Source organism: Vespa crabro, chromosome 6 (genome assembly GCF_910589235.1).
Source record: "Vespa crabro chromosome 6, iyVesCrab1.2, whole genome shotgun sequence".
Lineage (NCBI taxonomy): Eukaryota > Metazoa > Arthropoda > Insecta > Hymenoptera > Vespidae > Vespa > Vespa crabro.
The window spans coordinates 5,534,135-5,558,137 of NC_060960.1; the positions used below are offsets into that span (position 1 = coordinate 5,534,135).

At 31.1% G+C, this 24,003-nt stretch overlaps 4 protein-coding genes across 11 annotated transcripts; 2 read left to right on the top strand and 2 right to left on the bottom strand.

The window, feature by feature from the left end:
- Positions 1-94: 94 nt before the first annotated feature.
- LOC124424742 (arginine-glutamic acid dipeptide repeats protein) lies at positions 95-9,988 on the bottom strand. 6 transcript variants are annotated; one of them, XM_046964201.1, is made up of 8 exons: positions 9,851-9,988; positions 8,128-8,264; positions 6,371-6,712; positions 6,169-6,249; positions 2,688-6,096; positions 2,160-2,438; positions 1,319-1,517; positions 95-1,238 (listed from the first exon to the last, which is right to left on the bottom strand). In XM_046964201.1, the coding sequence occupies exons 2-8, from the start codon at positions 8,173-8,175 to the stop codon at positions 1,160-1,162; spliced, it is 4,437 nt and encodes a 1,478-aa protein (XP_046820157.1). In that variant the 5' UTR covers positions 8,176-8,264; positions 9,851-9,988; the 3' UTR covers positions 95-1,159. The 6 variants fall into 6 exon arrangements, with proteins under 6 accessions (XP_046820157.1, XP_046820156.1, XP_046820155.1 ...); XM_046964200.1 differs by having other exon boundaries at positions 95-1,226; positions 6,371-6,730; XM_046964199.1 differs by having other exon boundaries at positions 6,371-6,730.
- A 65-nt stretch (positions 9,989-10,053) lies between these two features.
- Positions 10,054-11,457, top strand: LOC124424743 (protein dj-1beta-like). 3 transcript variants are annotated; one of them, XM_046964206.1, is made up of 5 exons: positions 10,054-10,195; positions 10,369-10,584; positions 10,728-10,889; positions 10,954-11,143; positions 11,248-11,457. In XM_046964206.1, the coding sequence occupies exons 2-5, from the start codon at positions 10,390-10,392 to the stop codon at positions 11,373-11,375; spliced, it is 675 nt and encodes a 224-aa protein (XP_046820162.1). In that variant the 5' UTR covers positions 10,054-10,195; positions 10,369-10,389; the 3' UTR covers positions 11,376-11,457. The 3 variants fall into 3 exon arrangements, with proteins under 3 accessions (XP_046820162.1, XP_046820164.1, XP_046820163.1); XM_046964208.1 differs by having other exon boundaries at positions 10,429-10,584; XM_046964207.1 differs by having other exon boundaries at positions 10,060-10,195; positions 10,384-10,584.
- A 2,269-nt stretch (positions 11,458-13,726) lies between these two features.
- On the top strand, positions 13,727-16,985 carry LOC124424878 (3-oxoacyl-[acyl-carrier-protein] synthase, mitochondrial). Its single transcript, XM_046964434.1, has 3 exons — positions 13,727-15,524; positions 15,612-15,992; positions 16,070-16,985. Exons 1-3 carry the CDS (start codon positions 15,320-15,322, stop codon positions 16,810-16,812), a joined length of 1,329 nt encoding a protein of 442 aa, XP_046820390.1. The 5' UTR covers positions 13,727-15,319; the 3' UTR covers positions 16,813-16,985.
- Positions 16,986-17,701: 716 nt separating this feature from the next.
- LOC124424876 (gametogenetin-binding protein 2-like) lies at positions 17,702-21,820 on the bottom strand. Its single transcript, XM_046964433.1, has 11 exons — positions 21,528-21,820; positions 20,545-20,735; positions 20,299-20,442; positions 19,916-20,128; positions 19,637-19,840; positions 19,378-19,546; positions 19,145-19,309; positions 18,974-19,063; positions 18,619-18,891; positions 18,132-18,536; positions 17,702-18,042 (listed from the first exon to the last, which is right to left on the bottom strand). The coding sequence occupies exons 1-11, from the start codon at positions 21,615-21,617 to the stop codon at positions 17,866-17,868; spliced, it is 2,121 nt and encodes a 706-aa protein (XP_046820389.1). The 5' UTR covers positions 21,618-21,820; the 3' UTR covers positions 17,702-17,865.
- Between the last annotated feature and the right edge of the window lie 2,183 nt (positions 21,821-24,003).

Here is a 24,003-nt window from a genome sequence, read left to right on the forward strand (position 1 = left end):
AGAAAAACGCGATCTATGCTCTTTAAGTCGAAAATAATATATTTATATTACAAATTAATAATATATCAAAGGAGAAAAATATATAATTCAATTGCACGTTTGTATGAAATATTTACTTTGTTAAATAACTAAGTTACATTGATTCAATTATAGCATAATTTACATATTCAAATGTTTATTAGAATAGAGAAGATATTTCAAAAAATCATAGAGAATCCTTCAAAATTTCCGATGTTAATATTTTCATTTACTGTACGATTTGTTATTTAATGTACAATGCAAATCATGATTAATTAAACATTATGCGTTTACGCTCAACAATTTCCTACAAACGTTTAACTTTGGTCACTTTGTTTTAATGTTCACTACATACCAGGCGTTCGCGCTACTGTTACCAAAGGCCCATATAGTCTCTCATTAATCTTAAGCAGTACTTATAGAAAATATACAAATATCTGTGACAGAAATTATGTAATATTCAACTTAAATTATTCCATATACACGATAAATATTGGAAGTCTAAATTGCCCCTGTGATTATAAACAAGAACGGGCACGATAATAGAAATGTAAATTTTATTCTAATATTTTATATAATACTTTACTCGTAAAGGCTCAATAATGTATAAAGTTTAGTGAAACGATTAAAAAGAAAAAAGAGAGAAAAAACTAGAAGAAAGTACTTTATGCATAGTATCCACGAATCCAGATCAGTAAAGTTACCTGGCTCAACATTTTGGCATTTGCACCATCAAGATAAAATTGAATAACAATTAATGATTTCTATCAAACTTATTAATTCCAATACCTATAAGAAAGAAAAAAAAGATATATAAAAAAAGAAATATACACATTAAAGCACTATTATATATAATCTTCATTTCTACGATACTAGAATAAAATCTAGTACTCTCGATGAATTTTTCACTACATTATTTACACTAACAAGTTACATTACGTAACACTTTAAGTCTCAATATGTCACTAAAAGATCGTAAAAATAATTTATGATCTTAAATACAAGATCAACGATCATGAACAAATGTTGCCATTTGTTCTTGCACCATACTGGCACAATATATTGTACCATATTTGTTTTGTGCAATTAATTGCATCCCTATTTATAAAGGATAATCATTATGATATAAATACAATTATATTTAAGGACGAGATCCACGTGCAGCTTCTTCCAATGCACGCACTTTAAGCTCGCGCTCACGCTGTTGTCTAAAAAACATCCTTCGTTAATCCAATATATATTTAATTCGTTTATTAAAGCATACGAAGGAATATATTGTTATTTATTTGAAAAGACGAACCTCAGATATTCCTCATGATGAGCCACAAGCGATGCATGTGGAGGAAAACGATCGCGTTCCATCATCAAATGACGTTGCAACTGTTCATGATGCACTGCCATATCCGCATATGGTCTTCCAAGAAGCTCAGCTGGATGAAGAGCCAATGCTGGATCACGAGGCATTAAACCTGGCCGAGGATAATTAGCACCAGCAGCAGCTATGCAAATAACAAACGATAAAACAAATGGAAAGTATTTCAAATGTTCTATCATTTTATGTAATTAATATATGTATATTTATAAGATATATATATATAAACAAATATGGAAAAATGCTTTAAAAAAGCATGCACTATTGAGAATACAATAAATCTGTTAAAAAATATTTAATAATTAATAAGTTAACAATACTTTTTAATGAATATTCAATATTGTTCTTATTTTTATATTTATTACATGTTGGATAAAAAATTTATTATCGAAAACGTAACACTTTTGAGTTACTTTGACATTATATATCAAAAATATTCATTGAACGATTAATTTGTCTACTTTTTATCACATACACACACCCATTCATACATATCTATGTACACTACTCTTTTGTACCACTCACGCGTACACTCGCACTTGCACCTAAATATGTATAATGTGAATAACTGAAAAACTGTATGACCGAAACAGCTGTCGTTCGTACTTCGAATAATAAGCTAGAGTTAAAAAAGGGTCAAAAGATTTAATTGCCAGAACATGATGGCATGAGAAAGTAAAGCGATAGAATATGAAAACTTATTGTTATAGATGTTTGTCAAAAGGAAACTCTTAAGAGAAACTTAGAACATCCTGACTCTGGCACCTACCAGGCAGGGGGAATCCAGCTGCAGCCGCAGCTGCCTCCTGCTGTTGCTGAGCCTGTTGCTGGGCCTGCTGTTGTCCCGGATGTAAGTGCAAGTGCGTATGCGCATGCGTATGCGCGTGAGTGTGAGCGTGATACTCGGGCGAGATGCCAGCCATCTGCAACCGGACCATCGGGTCAGCAGCTAGAGCCAACCGCTCGTCCAGCTGGCCATGGTGATGAGCCGCTACGGGATGGCCAGCCCCTCCACCCGCTGGCCCCCCGCCGGCTGCAGTCGGTATCCCTAAACCCGATAGTGCCTCGATCAAATATACCATTTTTGTTTTACGGTGTAAAAATAGTCAACTACACTATCTTCTATCTTTCACATATACATTCCACTCGTCACTGCAACACTTTGCATTCCTTCAAGATACTTTCCTTTAACCGTTCAAAAGAATATCTTTATAAATAATTATAGAAAGTAACTGGCTAATTTCGAGACGAGTAGATATCTATAAAATAATTACAAAAGATAAAAAGTAATAATTACCTAATCTTTCTAGTCGTTCTCGTTCTAATTGACTTGGTCCAGGCGGAGCTCCATATAGACCAAATTGGTGCAAAGCTTGTGGTGGTCCCGATGGTCCTGGGGCGAGACCTGCAGCCGCATATCGTCGATGAATTTCCAACCAATGTGGATCAACAGGAGCCGGCATTGGTCTGGGTGTTCCTTTTAATAGTTCCTCCTTTAAACGATCATTTAATTCTCTCTCACGCAACTCTCTTATTTCGCGTTCTCTCTTTTCACGTTCTAAATGTTCTAGTTCTAAACGTTCCCTCGCAGCTGGTCCATACATATAATGGATCATCGGATCTGGTGGAGCAGGATGTCTAGCAGGTGAAAACGCTGCATGTGGCCTTGCATATTCAGAGAGTTGTCTTAAAGCTGGTGTATCTGCATAAGACCCTGGTCTTGTTCCATACCTATCATATGGTGAGACAACGGGTTCAAGTGGACCACGACTAGGTGGCTTACAAGTTTCAGGTTGTTTCTCTGGAGTCGTCATTTTTCTAGCCTGCTGTGCAGCAACTCTATCACGTTCTTCTCTTTCTCTCTCTGCTTGTTTTCTTGATCTTTCTTCTCGCTTTCTAGCTAACTTAGAATCAGGCACAGGTTTAAACATCAAATCTGTCCTGGTACATGAATTATTTTCACCTCGATTCCAATGTCGTAAAAATATTGCAGATTGTGATCTGTGACATTCGGAGTCTTCAATTCTTGGCTCAGGAGAAGGTCCACGTGGACTGGGCGGTTCTTCTGGTTCTGGCTCACCAAGATCCTGTTCCATCTTTGGTTCCTGCACAACAGGTGGTTGTGCTTGAGGAGGTCGATGATGATGGTGTACAGAACTAGTTGACGTTAAACACGTTGCTGAAACGAGCGACGGTTTACGCTGAGTATTATGTGAACTATGCGATGACGAGTGACTGTGAGAACTATGAGAGGAGATGGTTAACAGTTTGTCGTGATGCAAGGTGGTCGCTTGATGCATACTAGAAGAATGATGATGGGTAGCAATAAGATTTTCTCCTTCTTCTCTGGTCGTCACACTAGAACTTGTACTAGAGTGATGAGCTGTCATCATTGTTGTATTCTCTTGACTTCTTTGTGGTGATGGTGGTGGAATAGCATGGGGTACTGGTCCATATGAGTATGGTGGAAACGAGGGATATCCACCAACAGGTGCGTATCCTGGATAAGCATGTGGATGGTAAGGATGCATCGCTGTAAATAATGAATGATGCATCAAGGGATGATGAGGATGGAACGGATGAGCCATATGTGGACTAGGCTGTTGCGCCGGATGCATCACGGGTTGAGGAATAGACGTCGGTGGAGGCGGTAACGTTGGCGTTGGCGATGCTGCCACTGATTGAATCTGTGGCACTGGTTGATTACTTGGCATTGAATGTTTACTTGGTGTAGGTGGTTTACTAGTACTATCTGGATCTTTTTTTATATTTTCCAAACTTGGACCAGGAAAACCGGTCTGAAAACCAGGAACTTTCACTTCTTTTAAACTTTGCAAAGGATCCGGTTCAGGAGGAATAATTTCTTGTTTAATTTTTAAGTTTTGTGGTTCCATTGGTGGAGTTCCAGCTAAATTATAAATGCTCGAAGGTTTTTCCATAGATAGAATTCCACTTGGTTGAATCGGTTGGAACATATTCGGCGGTTCTGCTCTCTCTGGTTCATTACTTTCAGTACGTTCGGATACTCTTTCAGATATTCTATCAGAAATTCTTCCATCACGCATTCTTTCTGTAGATAATCTTTCTTCTGGAATTCTTTCGGTCATTCTACTTTCCGATGACATGACCGTTAATCCAAGAGGCTGTGGCGAACTTGATATTTGAGGTATCTGAGATATACTTGCTGGTATATTTTGAGATATATTGAGATTCAACGGAGGGCCTCCAATACTTTGTGGCAAACCTTGTGTACTCGACATATTCTCAGGATGTGCGCGCAAACTTTGTGTTGGTCCCATATTTTGAGTGGTAGACATATTTTGTGGCATATTTGGTGGTATTTGTATGTTTTGAGATAAATTCTGTGGCACATTTTGAACTGGTGGAACATTAGATGCATATTGCATGTTTAATGGTAATCCTTGCTGATTAGGTGATATAATTTGTGTACTTTGGATATTTTGTGAACCATTTGGTGGACACATGCTACTTACTGCATTTGACATTGTTTGAGACAAGTTACGAGGTATATTTTGATTCATATCATTCATATTTAGTGGCTGTGATGTACTCAAGTTCAGCTGTTCTGGTTCTTTCATTTCTTCGTTAGAAGGTGACATAGCTGTTTCTATTGGCAGTGGTTCTAATTTCAATGGTTGATTCATGGCTAAAGGTACATCTTCTATTTGATCTTTAGTTTCTACTGGTTCTTCCAATAATGGTTTTTTATCTAAAGTATGAATAACAGGAACAGATATAGGTAAACTTTGTATAGGACCTGGCACAGGAGTTGAAGTTGGTGTAGGTTCAGAAGGTTCTTCTGGCGTAGTTACAGCTGGACTAACAGGCTCCTCAGGTTGTACGGCAATTGGTGTAGGTTGATTTTCATTCGTATCTCCTTCTGTTTCTCTTTCAGGCTCATCCATAAGAGAATTACTGTCAGTAGTGAGTGATTCTGAAGGACTCTCTGGCCTGTCACCACGTTTTCGTTTTTGAGCTTCCTTATCTTCCTCTGCATCATCCGCTTGGCTTCGTTTTTGAGCTTTCTTTGGTGTTTCTGGTTTACTAGAAGACTTTTTCTTACTTTTATCGGGTGTCTGTTGTTGCTGTTGCTTTTCTTGATCAGGGGTGTCTGTTCCACCGGTACGTCGTGGTCGCGCAGGTCTTGGCGTTTCTTTTGCCTTATTTCGCGTTCGCATTCTACCTGGGCTATCTGGCGACTCCGCAGGCACAGGGCGGAACAAATAAGGAGGAGCAGGCGGTAATTCTCCCGTTTTCTTTAAATGTGCTCTGCATTCCGTACAAAGTAATAATCTATCTTTACCAGCAACCTGATAATCCTTAGAATTAGTTGAGAAACAATGTTGACAAGAATGCGTTGCACCGTTTGTATTAGTATCGCGAGAATCACTATCCTCTTCAGAATTATCGTCTTCTGTTACAGAACTAATCTCTCCTCCAGGATTATTACTTGCTGGTGTGCCAACAGGTACAGTTTCTGGTTCTGAAGCGGGTTCTTTTGTATTAGCATTAGCAGCCGGCGTATCTTTGGGTGGCGTAGGAACTTCCTCTTTAGGAGTGCCTGCTCTAGAATTACGTGTATTTCGAATTCTTCGCAAAGAACCTTGTCGTCGTCTACGATGTGGTCGATTGTTATTTGCACCTGGGGTTTTCTTCCACAAATAGTAAAATTCGACCAATTCCGGCTATAAAAAATAAATGTTACATAATTATTATTTCATTAAATATAATCGATATTTAATTAATATATATTTTACCGTATCTTTATGAGGTAGAAGATCCTTCCTAATACGAGAAAAATTTTTTCCAAATTGTCGAAGACCTTTGACAAACCGTTTCTATGAGAGAAAGTGATAGTTGATTAATTTTGAGTATAAGTTTCCCTATAGATTATAAAACCATACACGAATTAAAAAGGACGTAATATATCATGTTATTACTTATTTATGTTTTACTTACAGTTTCTTCTTCAGACCATTTCTTATCGATGCCTTTAGGTACAGGACATTTAACAAGAGCTTGCAATGCTCTTCCAGGATCATATCCAGAATCATGTAAAATATCCAAAGCATTGATAGTAGTATCGTCTCTCGAAGCTGCAACACAACCATCATCTGGGGATCCTCCGTCACACATTCCAGCAAATGCAGCCATGGATCGTGCTGCTCTCAAATACATGAGTAGATCTCCATCCAATGCCATGGCTGGAATCCATCTTAGCTCTTCTCTCTCTTTAGAGAATTCTGGATCAGGAAGCAGCTCTCCAGGTGGGATACCCGGCCGATACTCAGGCAAACGGGCCTGACAAGAAACCAATTCCTGTACCCAAAATTCGGGATTGTGCGCAGTTAGCACCAATGCCAAAGCAAGTTAGTTATACGCACCTATACTCTGGCTTGTCTTTTGAAATAAATAGAACCAATAATTCTTTTTTCATTCATAGTTTTGACCATATCAAATCATATCAAATTTGATATTTTATTAAATTAAATAATATGTGAAAACAAAATTTTTGTTAAAAAAGCTAAAAATTGTACAACATATATCATCCTCATTGTCTAAAAATCCCATAAACAAATTACAAGCAAGGAAAATTAGAATAACTGGGAAATTAGAAACACAATTTAAATAAATATTCATGTATACATTAAATTATAAGCGTAGATGGTTCAAGTAACCAATGAAGTACAGCTATGAAATGAAGACATGTAATTAACACGAAGCATGTGTTACCTCTTTTTACCCATAATACCTTTCAATTATTTCACCGTGACTGAAAACCACATAAGTTGCACTGAGTATAAATTCTTATTCTATAAATAAGTATTCCACGCACTATATATTAATATATGTGTATATCTTAATAGTAATTTCCAATATCTTTTTTTTTTATGGAAATTTAGCACTTTTACTTATACCTAAAGTTTTTCTATATAATTATAGTATACTTATTAATTGTAATTATTAACATTTAGATTGATGTAAAATTATTTGTCAATAGGTTAATTTTTAAAACATACTTATCTTTATATATATTACAAGGATACTAAACTACACTTATCTATGACATTTATTTATGACTTATATTGTGCGCAGAACTATTCTGTTATTTGAACCATCAACATAAAACAATAAAACATACACATATTTTAAAGATTTTCTATGATGTAATATAAATATTCATTACATAATTGATCTGACAGAATGCAGAAAAATCTACATATTTCATTTTTTAAATGTAAATGTAGTTTGTACAATGAGTGATTCCATTAATAAGCACACACCATGCACAAAATGTATAGAACATGAATTAATATAACCAATAGTTGTAATTCTTACTAATCACTATATGAGTCATACATTTCTATAAAATCAATCGTCATTTAATTCAACGATTACTTTAAAAGGATAATGTATTTTTTAGGCAAGAGCACCATGAATAAATATGATATGTAAAAAGTGAATTTAAATTAAACGTAATACACTAACATTCGCCAATGTATAATGTATTTATTACTTTTTCTCTCTCCTTTTCTTGCCTGAAGCTTATATTTTCCTTAACTAACTCTCTTATATATGGAATACATTTTAAATATAATTTAATTTATTTTTTTGCTTGTACTCATATAATGCATTGGAGAACCACAAGCCTTGAGTTAGGTACGCTGCACAATAGAGCTAAGTAGCAAAAAAGTTTTTGAAGATATATGGCAAACCTGGTGTGAAGGGCCAACTCGAATCTCGCCCTGGGTCCCAGCAGACATCTCCCCCTCCTCCGAAGCTCCACCGTCTTTCTCCAGTGTTTCGAGTGGCTTCAGTCTTCGACTTTCAGTAATTTCCTATCATCCACCCCCTGAACCGTATATTTTTTCTATCAGTATATTTGCAGTAATTATTGAAGGTGCATTATGCTTAGCATGCTGTCTTTTAACTATCATTCTACATTGAAGTGATATATTATTATTAATTTCAATATAATTTTAAGATAAATGATTGAATAATATGCAACAACTAGTATGAATTTAATGATCATATTAAAATACTCTAATTGAGTTACCTTTTTTATAAGAATATATTTTAAATTATAGATTTTCATCTTGATACTCATATAATCTTACAAGACCTATAAAACTGTTATACTGATAATATATTTACAACTTAACACCAGGTAAACCATGTGTTAATAGAAAGTTGTAGAATTAACCTCAATTATCAGTAGCAAATTGCAGAACGATTCATGCAAAATATTAGCATTATTTTTATTAAAATTTAAATTCCATAAGCTCTAATAAGTTTATAATAAATAACACAATTTGAAAAAAAAATTGCAAGACATAACAGAACGTAATGACTACTAGTAGTACTAGCAATTATAATAGATTATGGAAGAAAAACATGAATATGTTGGTTCATCGATATAATCAATTACAGAAAAAAGCTTATTAGAGATATTAGACTTTAAATTTCATTAAAAAGAAACTCATGCAATCATGTGTATTAAAATTACATATTATAAAAATTAGTTTAAATTAATTTGCAAAATAAAATATGTTGATCTTTCAACGAAGACTGTAATTCATATATAAAGACATTTTTTTAAATGTATACTGAGGCTTCGTGTTAATTACCTATCAGAAAATGTTATAAAAATATTTAATCATCGATACAAATAGATGTACATCATTACATTTACTATTTTCCTTGCTATGTTCTAATCTATAATTTCAAATGTATTTGGGAAAAAATACACATTACAAATAACTACTTATATAAAAACAATTAATATATTATAATAATATGAAACATGGACAAGCCTATAAATTGATTGATGGGATAATATAAAAAACTTGCATATTCCAACAATTTTAAAGCCTGAAATATCTTAGATTTTTCAAGTGGTCTTAAGTCACGGTGAAAGCAATAAGTAGCATAAGATCAAGCTTTTAACAAACACAATCTTATGCTCTTTACTGCAGTTACTACCATTTCTACGAAACTTACGAAAATATAACCTACGGTTAAAATTTGATTGAGTCATTAGCACGATCTGACGACACGATGAAAAAGAACGAAAAAAAACGAGAGAGAAAGAAAGAGAGAGAGAGAGAGAGAGAGAGAGAGAGAGAGAGAGAGAGAAGAGAGAGAAAGAGAGAGAAAGAGAGAATGAGAGAGAGAGAGAGAGAGAGAAAACTATTTGCACAATTTCATCATATGGATGGAACGCCAGCGGAAACGTGTATCTTTCCTTTTCGCAATTTTTTGAAGCAGCTTATTAGAGCTTCTCAGCTTGATGCTTCCGACACAAAGATGATCATTTTTGTTCGATATTTTTCTCAAAATTTTTTAAATATAAAATTGAAGAAGAATCACGAGGTACCTCCCTGAGCACACGTCGAAATAATGTGGAATGCCATAAAATTTCAAGGCAAACTCACTCACCCGTGTTCCAAAATGCCTCAACGACGATGCGCTCGCATTGTTTCCCGTGACGCCGCTCGTTTCGGCGACAACGCACGCGCTGAATTGTCCGTGCGATTGCTAACTTCTGACTAAAAAATCGAACAATGATTCTCCGTTAAATCAGGTCTCAGGTGCTCCTCGAGTTGCCTTGTACGAATCAGTAGCCACAACACCCAAACGCCGCCATCTTGTACTACGTTTGTTTCGTTTTTCTTTTGTGGGGGTGCGATCCGATTCCACGCGTTCCGCACTGCTTAATATACCCCCTTGGATTATTCACTTGACTAAGGAAACGGTTCTTTTCTTTACAACTTTTTCAAAAAGGTATTCTTTTATATTCCTGAATATGTATAATAAATTTATATAAAATTAAAAACAAATATTTCCTATATTTTAATATTAATAATAATAAACATATATTATTCGTAAATATACTCTTTACGTTAGTGAACGTTCATTAAAATCTATAGAACTATACTTTTCAACCATATTTTTAGTCAATATATATCTAGATATAGATGAGGATTGCTATTCAACTGTATTCTCTATTCCTAAAGAATTCAAAACCTGTTTGGAGAAGCTCTGCATATAATTTTCGATATACAGCAAAATATTCTAATAAAATGGCCGAGAAAACAGCGCTTTTATTAATATCTGATGGATCTGAGGAAATGGAAGCTGTAATAACGGCAGATGTTTTACGCCGTGGCGGAGTATGTAAAATTATAATACGCTATAACCTTAAAAGTATAATTGCACAATAAGAATAAAGAATAAATCGCTACATATGCTATATATTATATACGATTTTAGAATGAAATACCTTTTAAATATACATTATAACGTTTAATTTTAGGTTTCCGTTACTATTGCAAGTTTAGGTGATAGTGAATGTGTTAAGTGTAGTCGTGAGGTAAAAATTTGTGCCGACACTAAGCTTGCTAATGTGAATGATAAGGAAAAGTATGACGTTATCATACTACCTGGAGGACTTGGTGGCGCGAAAGCATTTGCTGAGGTAAATGTTTTTCTTATTTTAGTATATTTCTTAAGGAATAATAAATTATCTTTATGAAAATTAGTCAGCCGAAGTTGGTCAACTATTGCAAAAACAAGAAAAAGAAAATAAACTTATAGCTGCTATCTGTGCAGCTCCAACTGCTTTAAAAGCTCATGGTATTGCAAAAGGAAAGAAAATTACTTCATATCCAGCAATGAAAGATCAAATGACTGATGGTTATGAATATTTAGAAGATCGTGTGGTGATAGATGGTATGAATTATTTTTATTAGAAATCTATCTAAAACAAAATCAATTTCATGATTCGTTTATAATTGTTTTAGAAAATAAACATAATAAATTTTTTTATTTTCCAGGCAATCTAATTACAAGCAGAGGCCCTGCAACAGCTTTCGCATTTGGCTTGGCTCTTGTTGAAAAATTAGTAAGCAAAGAAAAAGCCATTAACGTAGCGAAGGGAATGTTATATGAAGATTACAAATAAAAATAATAATTACATTAATGGTAGTTAACAACTTCTATAAAATATTGTATATTTACAAATATATTATAAGCATTATAATAAATATAAACTTTATATTATTACCAAATAAATTCAATTTATAGGCTACATTCTTTTTATAATTTATCTTCTCATAAAATAATAGCTCGAGTTATGATAAATGTACTTATTTTATTAATATGACAATCATTGAGAGCACAATTTTAAAATTAGTTCTAATAAATCATTCTCATTTTGTTTTAGTTCTGACATTTAATTTACTAATGATCACTTAATACAACATTTTATTTAACTTGTGCTGCATACATGCATAAACAACATTATGCCTTTTCATCCTTAGTTTTGTAATGGTTTATGCCAACAATGAGTACAGTAATACTTTACTTATTTTGATGAACAAGTTTTCATTTTAAATATGAAAGTTTAAAAGAGAACATGGTTTTTTTGAATTTTTGAAAAAAATTGTGTCATAAAATGATATTTCTACGAGAATAGTTAATAAAAATAAAACTTTTTCAAAAAGTCGAGAAAGCTATATCCTCATTTAAATCTTCATTTTTAAAATAAAATCTTGTTTATCAAAATTGATCAAAAATTATATTTGAAGTCACAGTTGGCGTAAATGCTATTTCCGGTATTTTTCGTGGAAAAAAAGTTTCGTATAGTGGCGCCACTGGAACTTTGCGGCAGAAGAAAAGAAACTCATATCCCCACTACTGATTTTCATATAAACACTTGAGTAGTGTATTTTGTTTCTATGAAATAAATGATGGAAGTAGAACTACCAACGTAATTTTTTCTGTGGTTTCCCCTATGGAATAATCTATTTTATATTATTATTATTACTATTCTATTATAATAATAATATATAATATCAAAATATAATGATAAGAAGAAATAAAAAAGAAAGACACATACTTAAATATTATATAAATCAAGTACATTATATATTATATGATGGTGGTGATTTATAACAAAAAAAAAGTATATATTTAAAAAAATAAAGTACAATATAGCCAATTTTATCGCAAATGTCTTACTAAGATCTCTGTCCTTTCTTTTTAGCGCATTCCATGTATCATCTTGTGTAATTCCTTTTTATGCGAATTTTCAAGAAATCGTGTCTTCGATAATTTAATCACGTGACCATCCACCGACAGATATACTTAATACTGGTTAAATATGATGACAAATACGAAGCAATTCTTTTGTTTTGGTCCGTTAAAATTTTTTCCCTTGTATTTTTGTCTTATAATCGTATCATTATTTCGTAATACTCACTTTTCTGTTTATTCCATTTTTTCTTATATCGTTTTTATTTTGATTCTTATTGATTTTGCGAAACTATTAATTTCTACAAAATTTTCTTAAGAAATCGATAAGAAAACGTAATGATTCCATCATCAGGCAAAAAGCTTTGTATAATCTTTCTAATTATTATATGTATATTCATTTTAAAAATCCAAAGTGTATACATAGAAACAAAATATAATTAATATATAAATTAATAATCGTACAATTATTTAAATATTATAAAAATAATAACTCTTACTTATTTAATATTAAATAATTTAATTTTACTCAGGCACCATCTTCGCTAGATAAAAATTTTCAAATTTAGTCAATTATTCGTAAGCTTAAATAATTAATACTTTTCAGTAATATACGAATTTTATTCTTGTTTTCGTTATCGTTTAGTGATGTAAACAATAACGAAGCAGAAAGAGTTAAGCGACTTTGATATGTGACATTTCTATTAAATTTCAAGCAATGAACATCGTAGCTCTCTTATTTCGTAGCAAATTAAAATAAAAAGATCATTCGATTTATCAATATTCATTTAAGATATGAATAACACTTTAATATACACTACTAATATTAATCATTAAATTATAATAATTTATATGAATTGTCTATATAATCGTTAACAAAAAATTTTTTTATTTAACAGCGAAATTTTTTCTTTCCATACGTCCAAATTTAAATAATCATTCAAAGAACATAATATACACGGTATATAATAAACCAATATTTAAACACTATGACATTTTTGTAAACATTACATAGCTCGTAAATATAAAATTTCAATGTAATATTTCAATACACGTAAATTTTGAACTCTACTGAAATAATTCATACTTTCGATAAATTTATGATTATTTAAACGATTTATAATGCGTATAGAGTATAATAAACTAATATATCAACAATAGAACATTTATTTAAACATTATATAGGTCGTAATATGGATTAAATATTAAATAATTTTAATTTAATATTTCCATATTTAATATTTCCAATAATTTTTTATATTATAACAATGATGTTAATAATTTTAATTTTATTTTTTTGTTCTAGAATATCATTACATATACTTGATATAATTGAGTGTTGTATCGCTGAAATAAAAACCAAAAAATGACAAAGTAGAAACGATACTTGTTTGTTTACATTTCGCGATTTAAATAACAAGTATATTTTCATCGACTGCGTGCAATACAGTTATTAGAATCAGTGTTTATTAACAAAGTTTTTTTTTTAACAGTCATATAGACTGTATTTATACCAAACAATAGAGTTTCGCGAAATAAATTTAATGATCATCTATTAATAAATATCACATATTAGAGTCAGTGCATCATTGAATCTCAACCAATTTCGATGTTGATTTATCTCATTTTTAACGACAATCTCAATCAATCATCCTCAATTTCGAACTAAATAGCGGACAAGTGCTTTAGAGCCATTATAGAATTTTTTAAGTAATAAGTTAATTCTGAAATCTCTCCGATAATTCAATTGAGGACATAAAGTACGGATCGGCACGAGTAATTAATTGTAATTAATTAATAGAAGAGTATTGAGTGACCACGAGTAAATTTCTTCGGAGATCTTCTACTCGTGAATGGTTCCTTATTTTTTGATTTATTAAATCAGAATAGGGTCTTCTTGTTTCGTACGTTCATACGTACGTTTTAGAAACATCACTTTTAAAAGAGAAAATTCGAATAGAGTCATTGCTAAAGTACAAGGAGACTTGTAAAAATAATTCTACAACGAGCTATAAAGCTCGTAAGTACTAAAATAAATTAATTAATTTTTAATCCAGGATTTACAGTAATTAATATACTAATTCCCGTTTCTCCTCCTATCCTTTTTCGATCTTTCGACGAATAAATATATTTCGATTAAAATGCAGTAATCATTTTTTATGCAAAGATTTCAGGTTTTCTCTTTTTTGGGTTCCGTTAGAGTTACAATAAAGCTGTCAGTTTTTTTTCACATTTTAAAATTAGAGACTAATTAAATAGATCTCGCGATATACACACTAATTCGATTGTTAAATTATTTATGAGAGATATGTAACCTACATAAGCTTATATACTAATGCAATAAATGCATAATGAAAACAGTTTCTCTATTGCGCTTGTAATTCATATTTTGTCTATACCTTATCGCTGGAGTCACGTACACTACGAACGAAAAGTGATGAACAGCCTTATGTACATTTATGTATTTATAGTATATATATATATATATATATATATATGTAAGAATTGTGTATCTAAGAATGGCATTAATACTTGAATAATGATATTATTTTGTGACATATGTCCACCATTCGTATTAATTATTTTTATTGGTTGTCATATTTAAATAAACAGATTTTGATTCATGTTTCTTTCACATTATTATAAATGTATACACATGCCGTGTAGTAGAATATATACATGAAATGATAAAAATTTATAGATATTTTTAATTGCAATTAAGCCGGAAAAGAAATATCTATATAATTTATTTTACACATTTATCAAGAAACGATGCGAGTTGCAGTTTACTGTAGAAAAACTGAAACACCGATATAATACAAAACATAACCTACAAAACGATACTTGTTTGAGTTTTCTTGTTTTGCAAGTGAAATGTTTTGTCCTATTAAATATTTTAAACGAGGCCGATCGATGACAACTGCCGTTAGATGTAAACGACGAGTTGTTATTACCGGGTTAGGGCTTGTATGTCCTCTTGGAGTTGGTGTACAGAATGCTTGGAAGAATCTTCTTGAATCTAAGTCTGGAATAATCAAATTGTCTGATGTAGATTATGATAAACTACCTTGTAGAGTAGGTAAGAAATTTAAATATAGTTAAGTATATTCAATATTACAAATAATAATCATATATAATTAAAAATTAAAGTTTATATCCATTACAGCTGCTCTGATACCTAAGGGAGATCAATCACACGAATTAAATATAAACAAATACTTTTCTAAGAGCGAATTAAGAACAATGTGTTCTGCAACAGCTTATGCATTGATATCTTCTGAAGAAGCTCTGTCTGATGCGAAATGGAAACCAGAAGAAGAAAATGATAAAAGAGATACAGGAGTAGCTGTTGGTATTGGAATGATTGATTTAGTAGATGTATGTGCGACGTATGAAGCTTTAAAAAAAGGATATAGCAAAGTCAGTCCCTATTTCGTACCACGAATTCTACCAAATATGGCAGCAGGTCATATTAGTATTAAATATGGATTTCGAGGACCCAATCATTGCGTATCAACTGCTTGTGCAACTGGAGCACATGCTATTGGTAAAATAAAGCAATAACAATATTAAATTAGTTAAAAATAAAGTGTATGCTAAAATTAAAATAATTCTATTGTTTAGGTGATGCATTTCGTTTTATACGTGGTGGTGATACTAGCGTTATGGTTTGTGGTGGAGCTGAAGCATGTATCAGTCCATTAGCTGTTGCAGCGTTTTGTCGTCTTCGTGCACTTAGTACTTCCAAAAATGATTCACCCTATGAAGCATCAAGACCATTTGACAGAGATAGAGATGGTTTTGTAATGGGAGAAGGGTCTGCTATACTAGTATTAGAAGAATTAAATCATGCTCTCAGTAGACAGGCTCCAATATATGCAGAAATTCTCGGATATGGACTCTCAGGAGATGCAGCACACATAACAGCACCTAGTGAAGATGGTACTGGTGCTTTGTTAGCAATGGATAGAGCAGTAAAAGATGCTGGTATAGAAATATCAGAAATTACATATATAAATGCACATGCTACTTCAACTCCATTGGGTGATACCATTGAATTAAAAGCTGTAGAATCTCTTATGGGAGAACATAGTAAAAACGTGTTTGTATCTAGTACAAAAGGAGCGCATGGACATTTATTAGGTGCTGCAGGAAATTTAGAAGCTGCTTTTACGATTTTAGCTATAAAAGATGCTGTGATTCCACCTACATTAAATTTACATAATTTGGATATAAAGACAAGCTTACATTTTGTACCTAATGTAAAGAAAAATTGGTTTGCTACTGGAAGACGAGTAGCTCTAAAGAATGCTTTCGGTTTTGGCGGAATAAATGCGTGTCTCTGTTTTGCAGAATATATTGCTTAAAAAAAGGTTAAATATTAGGCATTTTACCAAACTAAAAAAGCATAATATGCTGTACATGCTCGATAAGCGGGCGTTATTTTATACAGGAATAATAATAAAATCATTGTAAATACCTTTGTACATTTGCTGTAAACAAATTTAGAAAAAAAAAAAATATTCGATAATGAATCTAATCTTAATCATCAATTATTATAGTAACTTAAATATTTTAAATAATTTTATGCAACAATATACAATATACAAATTACATGATTTAGGATAGATTCTTTTTTATATAGAACTTATTACATTAAAATTACACAAAAAGAGATGTAAACTGGAATAATAAAATATATATTGGAATGCAACATTTATTTTATATTAAGTTTTCAATAATCTTTAATCATGATACTACCATTGTATTAGCGAAATTACGAGTGATCATGATCACATCGCAACAAAAACAATTTCCTTGAAATTTTAACACTTCAAGAAAATAAAATACTCTCTGAGTATATCGTATCGTAATTGATAAGATGTATGCCCAATATCATAACACACTTCTTTTTTGTGTATCAGATTTAAATTTGTCATGTATTATGACCAAGGCGTGCTGGTATAAAATGCCTGCATTGATTCCAGTTATAGAAGCATATTGCATTACGTTCGATTTTAACTATGAGCTATAAGTATAAAACAAATAACTCTGTATGTCAATTAAACATTATCTAAATTAAAGATAACTGTGAATTCAATGCATAGGCTTGATAATTTTTGACGATAATTTTACTATATCATAAACACATGTCTTTTATGTAGCTGAATTTAGTTGTGTATAAAATAACTAAATTCAATATATATATATCAATGATTTTTTTGATAAATTATCTTATATAATATTTCTATAATGTATGATCCAATGATACTTTATTCACATTGGAAAATGATCCTCCAATGATAACAATTATTCAAAATACATCTATAATATTCACGACTCTACTGGCAGTAAATCAATGTAAAAAAACAAAAGAGAAAGATCATATCCTATTAAGTAACTGTACCTAGTAGGAATTTTTAATGAGGAATGATAAAAGGCTTATGATGGCTGCAGAGAATTGCAAAACGTTTTCTAAGTGTTTGTCGAAGTTCCTGACGTTTCTCAAGGACTTGACACATTCGAGATTTAAATTCCAAAACTTCCTCTGCAGGAATATAGCTCTCTTTTTCCTCGTCATCTGATAAGTAACAATCCTGTATACAAATAATGTTTATGAACAATCGCTTATGATTATCAATGATAATAAGTTTTTCTTTTATTTTTCTTTTCTTTTTACACTGACCTCCAGCATTTGTGTAAGTGTTGGACCTCCACCTCTTTCTTTTAGCAAAGAAATACTAGAATTGGAATGAACAAGTTTATCGGATGTTCGTATATCATGACAATCACCTTCATGATTACAACAACCATCACTGCAAGCTACTTCAGAACCTTCTGGTGTACTAGGAATAGATGGACTACTAATATTATGTTCAGATGAATAACCACAATCCTGAGATGATTGTTCACTTGATGAACGACTTTTTCTATCAGCCATAGATAATTCAAAGCGTTTTTTCATTTCTATCCAAATCGTATATCTTTTGCTTGGTTCACCTATCCAAGCACCAACTAATTCTTTGGTCACAGGATCTTTACAATCATCGAGATTATGCCACTGTTCATCCTCAGTTTTATCAGAGAAGTCCTACGTTTAATGATTAAATTTTATAGAGTTGCGTTCGTTTTAATTAAAAGCAGACTAATAAGTCCTATAAAAGTATAGTTACCTTACACGAGTCGCAACTTTCAAATAATTCTTCTTCAGAAAAATGTTTTATCTCTGAATTAGTTTCTTCTATTTGACTTTGACTAACTTTCGTCTTTGATTCAGAAGTTGTTTTCTTGGAACTACTTTTTTGCGGGCTTGAAATTTTTTTAGTCGAATATGGTAATTGTGTTTGACTTTGAGATTGTATTATACTAGGTATTTTTGCTTTTTTTAAGCAATCAGGACATTTACATGTCGGTGGACCTTTATTTTTTGGATCTAAAACTTGTAACTGAAAAATAAATTTCTATAAGAATAAACAAGGGATAGGTAATATATATGTAATTAAATACATGTTGCTATGTTGCATATACCTTATGTCGATCGATATTTTGTGTTGTAGGTTTTACTTCCATACAAATACAACATGTTTCACTATTTCCACTTCTCCTTTCATTAGAACACTAAAAGTTGATACATAATTATATAATAAAATTAATAATATATAAAAAGAAGCAAATAATGGTAATTATATAATATCATACATGACATGAATTTTCTTTCTCCTCTGTTTCATAACGGCGTTCCTTCTTCTTCTTTCGTTTTAATCTCAATTTTTCTCGTCGTTGTTGTTTAGCTATTTCTTCTCTTGTTAATTCCTCATACAAAAGTTCTAATTGTGAAATTCCTTGTTTCACTTCGACTGCCATCTAGAAGAAAAATAAAATGTGTCAAATAACAAATAATAATAAATTAGTAATAAGAAAGAAACATTTACTTGAAAATTTCTAGACAATGCATCAACTGCTACTGCAGCTAATACTTTGTAAACTGTTTCTTCCTCTCTTAATCGCCGATGGACTTTATGTAAACGTTCCGCAACACATATTCCAAGACAAGTGAGTACTTCTTCTTGAGCAATTTCTAATGTTTTCGCATGTCTTTCTCTAAGATATAAATAAATCATTGTTTGATATTAAACTATGAAATTTCTTATTTTATATTAAAAAAATATTGTTAAAGTAATAGAATTATACCTTCCCATAAGTTCTGGTTGAGCACGACCAATAAGTGTACTGATATAATCTGTACTAGTTGGTAAATGAACATGACGGTCCGGTATACATCGTTTAATACCAGAATATAAAGCAGCTACATAACCTGTTTCTTTCGCTGGTTCATGTTCTGTTGTTAAAATAGACGATGCCAAAAGGACTTTTGTTCGACATTCGGCGCAAAATCTAAAATATCAATTAATGTTAAGATCGTACTTAATAAAAATATACGCGGTTACATATTTCTATACATATACGTACCTATGTTTACGTAAATATGTATCTAATGTGGCATCTAGAGTATCAGTTTCAATCAAAGCAAGTTCCTGTCTACATGGTAACTCCATGCAATCCCAAACTTCTCTCCATGCACTTGGAGGTGGTCTCATGCGTTGTATTTCCAAAGAATGTAAAACACATCTTCGCGATTTTTTATTTCTTGGTTGTTTTTCTACTAAATTATTCAATCTTGCACTGAAATATTTTGAAAAAGTACTTGTTATATATATACACATATATTACACACATTACACTTACACTCACACTCACACTTACACACACACACACACACACACACACACACACACACACACACACACACAATAACAGCATTTATATTTTTAAAAACAAAATGACTATATTACCTGTGTCCTTGTAACATAGTACAAAGTAATTGAGGTGATTCCAAAATATCATCACTTATTGATAATAAACCATCTGGAGTAATGATCAATGGATCTAGTGCAGGATGTCCTGATTTCATTAAATCATCAAATAATCTTTCAACACTAAACAGAAATAGTATTATATATATTATATTAGATATAGATATTGCATAATATTATATTACATTATATATGGTAATTATATTTTCAATATATATATACTACCTTCTTCTACAACCAACGCATGGTACAGCTTGTCCTAAAATAGTTAGCATATCTTTACAGGTAACTTCGAAAGATGCTTTAATTTCTTCTTTCGTAAGCATATCCAACTTCCTAGTGAATTCATCCAATTGTTTTCCACGGACAAGAGGACTAGCACAGATTGCTCCTAAGCCATTTACATCCATGATCATCTATTGAAATAAATAATGTCATGTTGATACAAATTCATATTATAAAAATTATAAACAGCAAATATATTTTTATGATTATACAATTATAGATATATAATTGTATCTATTAAAAAGTAATTATACCAAAAAAGCTTTAAATTTCCCAATTTGAAATGAAATGAAACATAATTATCTCATATAATTTTGCTAAATAGATTATTAACAATAATAGATGTTCTTAAAATAACTAACATTTAAATCAATCTCATTACATATAACATGAAATAGATTTATTATATTTTTCTGATATAACAATAAAGATCAGTTATTTTCTATTTTTTTCTTTTTTAAATAAAATTCATGCCTTTCTTTTATTTCTGACTCGTTAAATTTTTTAAGTGATAAAAAAGATAGTAACGTAATAATTTGTAGTCATCAAATACATAAAACTTCTCGTTCATTACATATATGCATCATTTTTAAAAATGTAAAACAAAAGCAAATCGAACGAATTCGAATAAATGTAAATGCGTAATACCGTTTGGAGTAGAGTTCATATCGTTAGAAAGTCTGAAATAGCAGTAAAACCACTGATAAATGAATATTACAATAAAAAAGGTAAAACAAGTTTGTCAAAAGTCTTATGAGACTTAATCGTTTATAAATTGAACATGCACTCCTCGACCAATGTTTAGGTTAAGTCACACACATAGAATCATTAATGCCATTACGTAAGTTTCCTAAGGATTTATATTTTTCGAATTTCATAATTGAAGCTGTAAAGAAATAAATGTTAAAGTAAAATATTCTCACCGTGAGATTTTCATCAACGATCAACGGCATTTGTCTTCGCGTCAGATCGACCGGGTCATCGTCCCGCCAAACATTCACTAATTTTGCCATTATCTCTTTAGATTTTATTCTTTTATTCTTAATTATCCTTAATTGTTGAAGTCGATACTTTTTGTTTAGATACGATTGTACGAGACTTCAAAACTAAGATAATTTTACAACACGTTGAATACGAAAACAAGCATAAGATGTCACACGTCTGCCATTTGCAACGAGTAGTCTTTCACTTCCGTCCTGCGTGCATTGTCCCGTTTGCTTCTCTATACGCGTCATTTTGGAGTTCTTCCGATAGTATCGCGCCATAACGTAATTTCCACACTTTTTTGATAATTACATTTGTATTCATAGTCTTTATATACATATATATATATATATATATATATATGTATATATATATGTATATATATACATATATATATATATTTATTAAGTGGTTATTTATAAAACTTTTTTACTTTTTTTAAACAACAAATATATATTTATTCTCTATATTTTCCCTCTTTTTTTGATATTACATAATTGCATATTCGACTAACGGAAAAACTTATTTAAATTTTCAGATCCTATTCATTTTTTGTTTTATTTTAATGATTTTATAATAGCGCAAGTTATGTAATAAACGTGAAGTAGAATCGATAATTATTTCTCTTACTTTTAATTCATATCAAAAACATTACGTCATTTATAATAACGACGTTTGGTTCATAAAATTAAAGGAGTAACATATTAGAGTATAAAGTAATTTAGAAAATTCGATGATACATATTATACTATTACATTATCACGAAAGAATTACTTGAGAAATGTTATATTGTATCGTTTGCTAATTTGATTTTCCCGCTATTCAATTGAATGCCATCTGATTAGTACATTTGAAAATGCATTCATATTTATTATGCTCTTAGTGGCCTTTGTACCTCAAGGCTATCATATGTATCAATTTTAAACTTTATATATTAAATATTTTCAAATATATTCAATATTTTCACTGTTGAAAAATGTTATCTAATAATTAATTGATGAGAATTATACTAATTAATGTTCTTATTATAAGATCAGTTATTTTCTAACCTAATAATTTTCTTATTATTTTTTCTTTTACTTGTAGTGATAGATTTGCATTTTTAATTAATTGAAACAACTATTTGAATAGGGTATTTAATTAATAAGGCTTTCCATCACCTTTAGTTTTATAATGGTTATGTCAACAATGATGTGCTGTTTTCTAATGATTTTGATGAACAACATCTCATTTTAAAGATAAAGGTATAAAAGAAGAGATGCCTTTTTCGAACAATTGAAAAAGAATTATTTATTTTTTTAAATCGTGTCAAAAAATGTTGTTTCTTCGATTATAGTTCTCCTTGTTTCTCGATTGTTAGGTTATGCGTGAGAAGAGTATAATCTACACTATCTTATACATCGATATAATAGAGCTTAGTAGGGACAATGTTTTCCTATTGCGCTTGTAGTTCATATTTTGTCCATACCTGTCGCTGAAGTCGTATACACTAAACCGATAGGTGGTACTTAAGACTGTTCACTACAACTGTGTTTTTAATAGTTTACGCCAACAGTGAGATTAGATATAATTCATGATCAAATTTTATCAAAAAGATCGTATTTTAAATAAGAAGGATTAATTTAGGATCCTGGTTCTTGGAATTTTTGAGAAAAGAAGATGCTAAAAATACTTCGAGAGTAGTTTATGTACAAATAAAAAAATTAATTTACAAATTTGAGGAAGTGAGATACTGGATTAAACCTTCTTACTTAAAGTAAGATCTTATCCACAAAAAATAGTCAAGAATTACGTCTGTTGCTGTTGTGGTGTAAATGCTGCTTTTAACATTTTTTGCAAAAAAGAAGTTTCGTACTGTACCGCCCTTTGAAATTTGCGGCAAAAGAGAAAAAAAAATGTTGGATGATATGTTTATTCCGAGAAGGAATATATTTATTCTGCGAAAATATTTAAACTGAAATATTTTAATCTCGGGGTTGTTGACCTTGTGCAATATAAACATAAACGGTCCTTCGATTAACTTTGATGATTCGTTAGTTAGTTTTCTTTTGAACTCCGTTCAGGGCACATCGTTACTCTCTATTTCTAATCGCGGAACTTATAAATTAATAATTTCGGTAATTTCTTAATTAATTAAACAGTTCTTTACATACACTGAGTACAATAAAGCAATATTTAAACAATGATAGATTCGTTTAAACATTATAAAGAAAAAAATCTAAAATAATTTTAATATAAAATACGGATACTTCAAAATGTAATTTCGGAGTTGTTGGCCTTGTGCAATATAAACATAAACGGTCCTTCGATTAACTTTGACGATTCGCGAGTTAGTTCTCCTTTGCATTCCGACCACTGCAGATCGGTTCTCGTTAGTTCGGATCGCGACAACTTATAAATTAATAATTTCGTTAA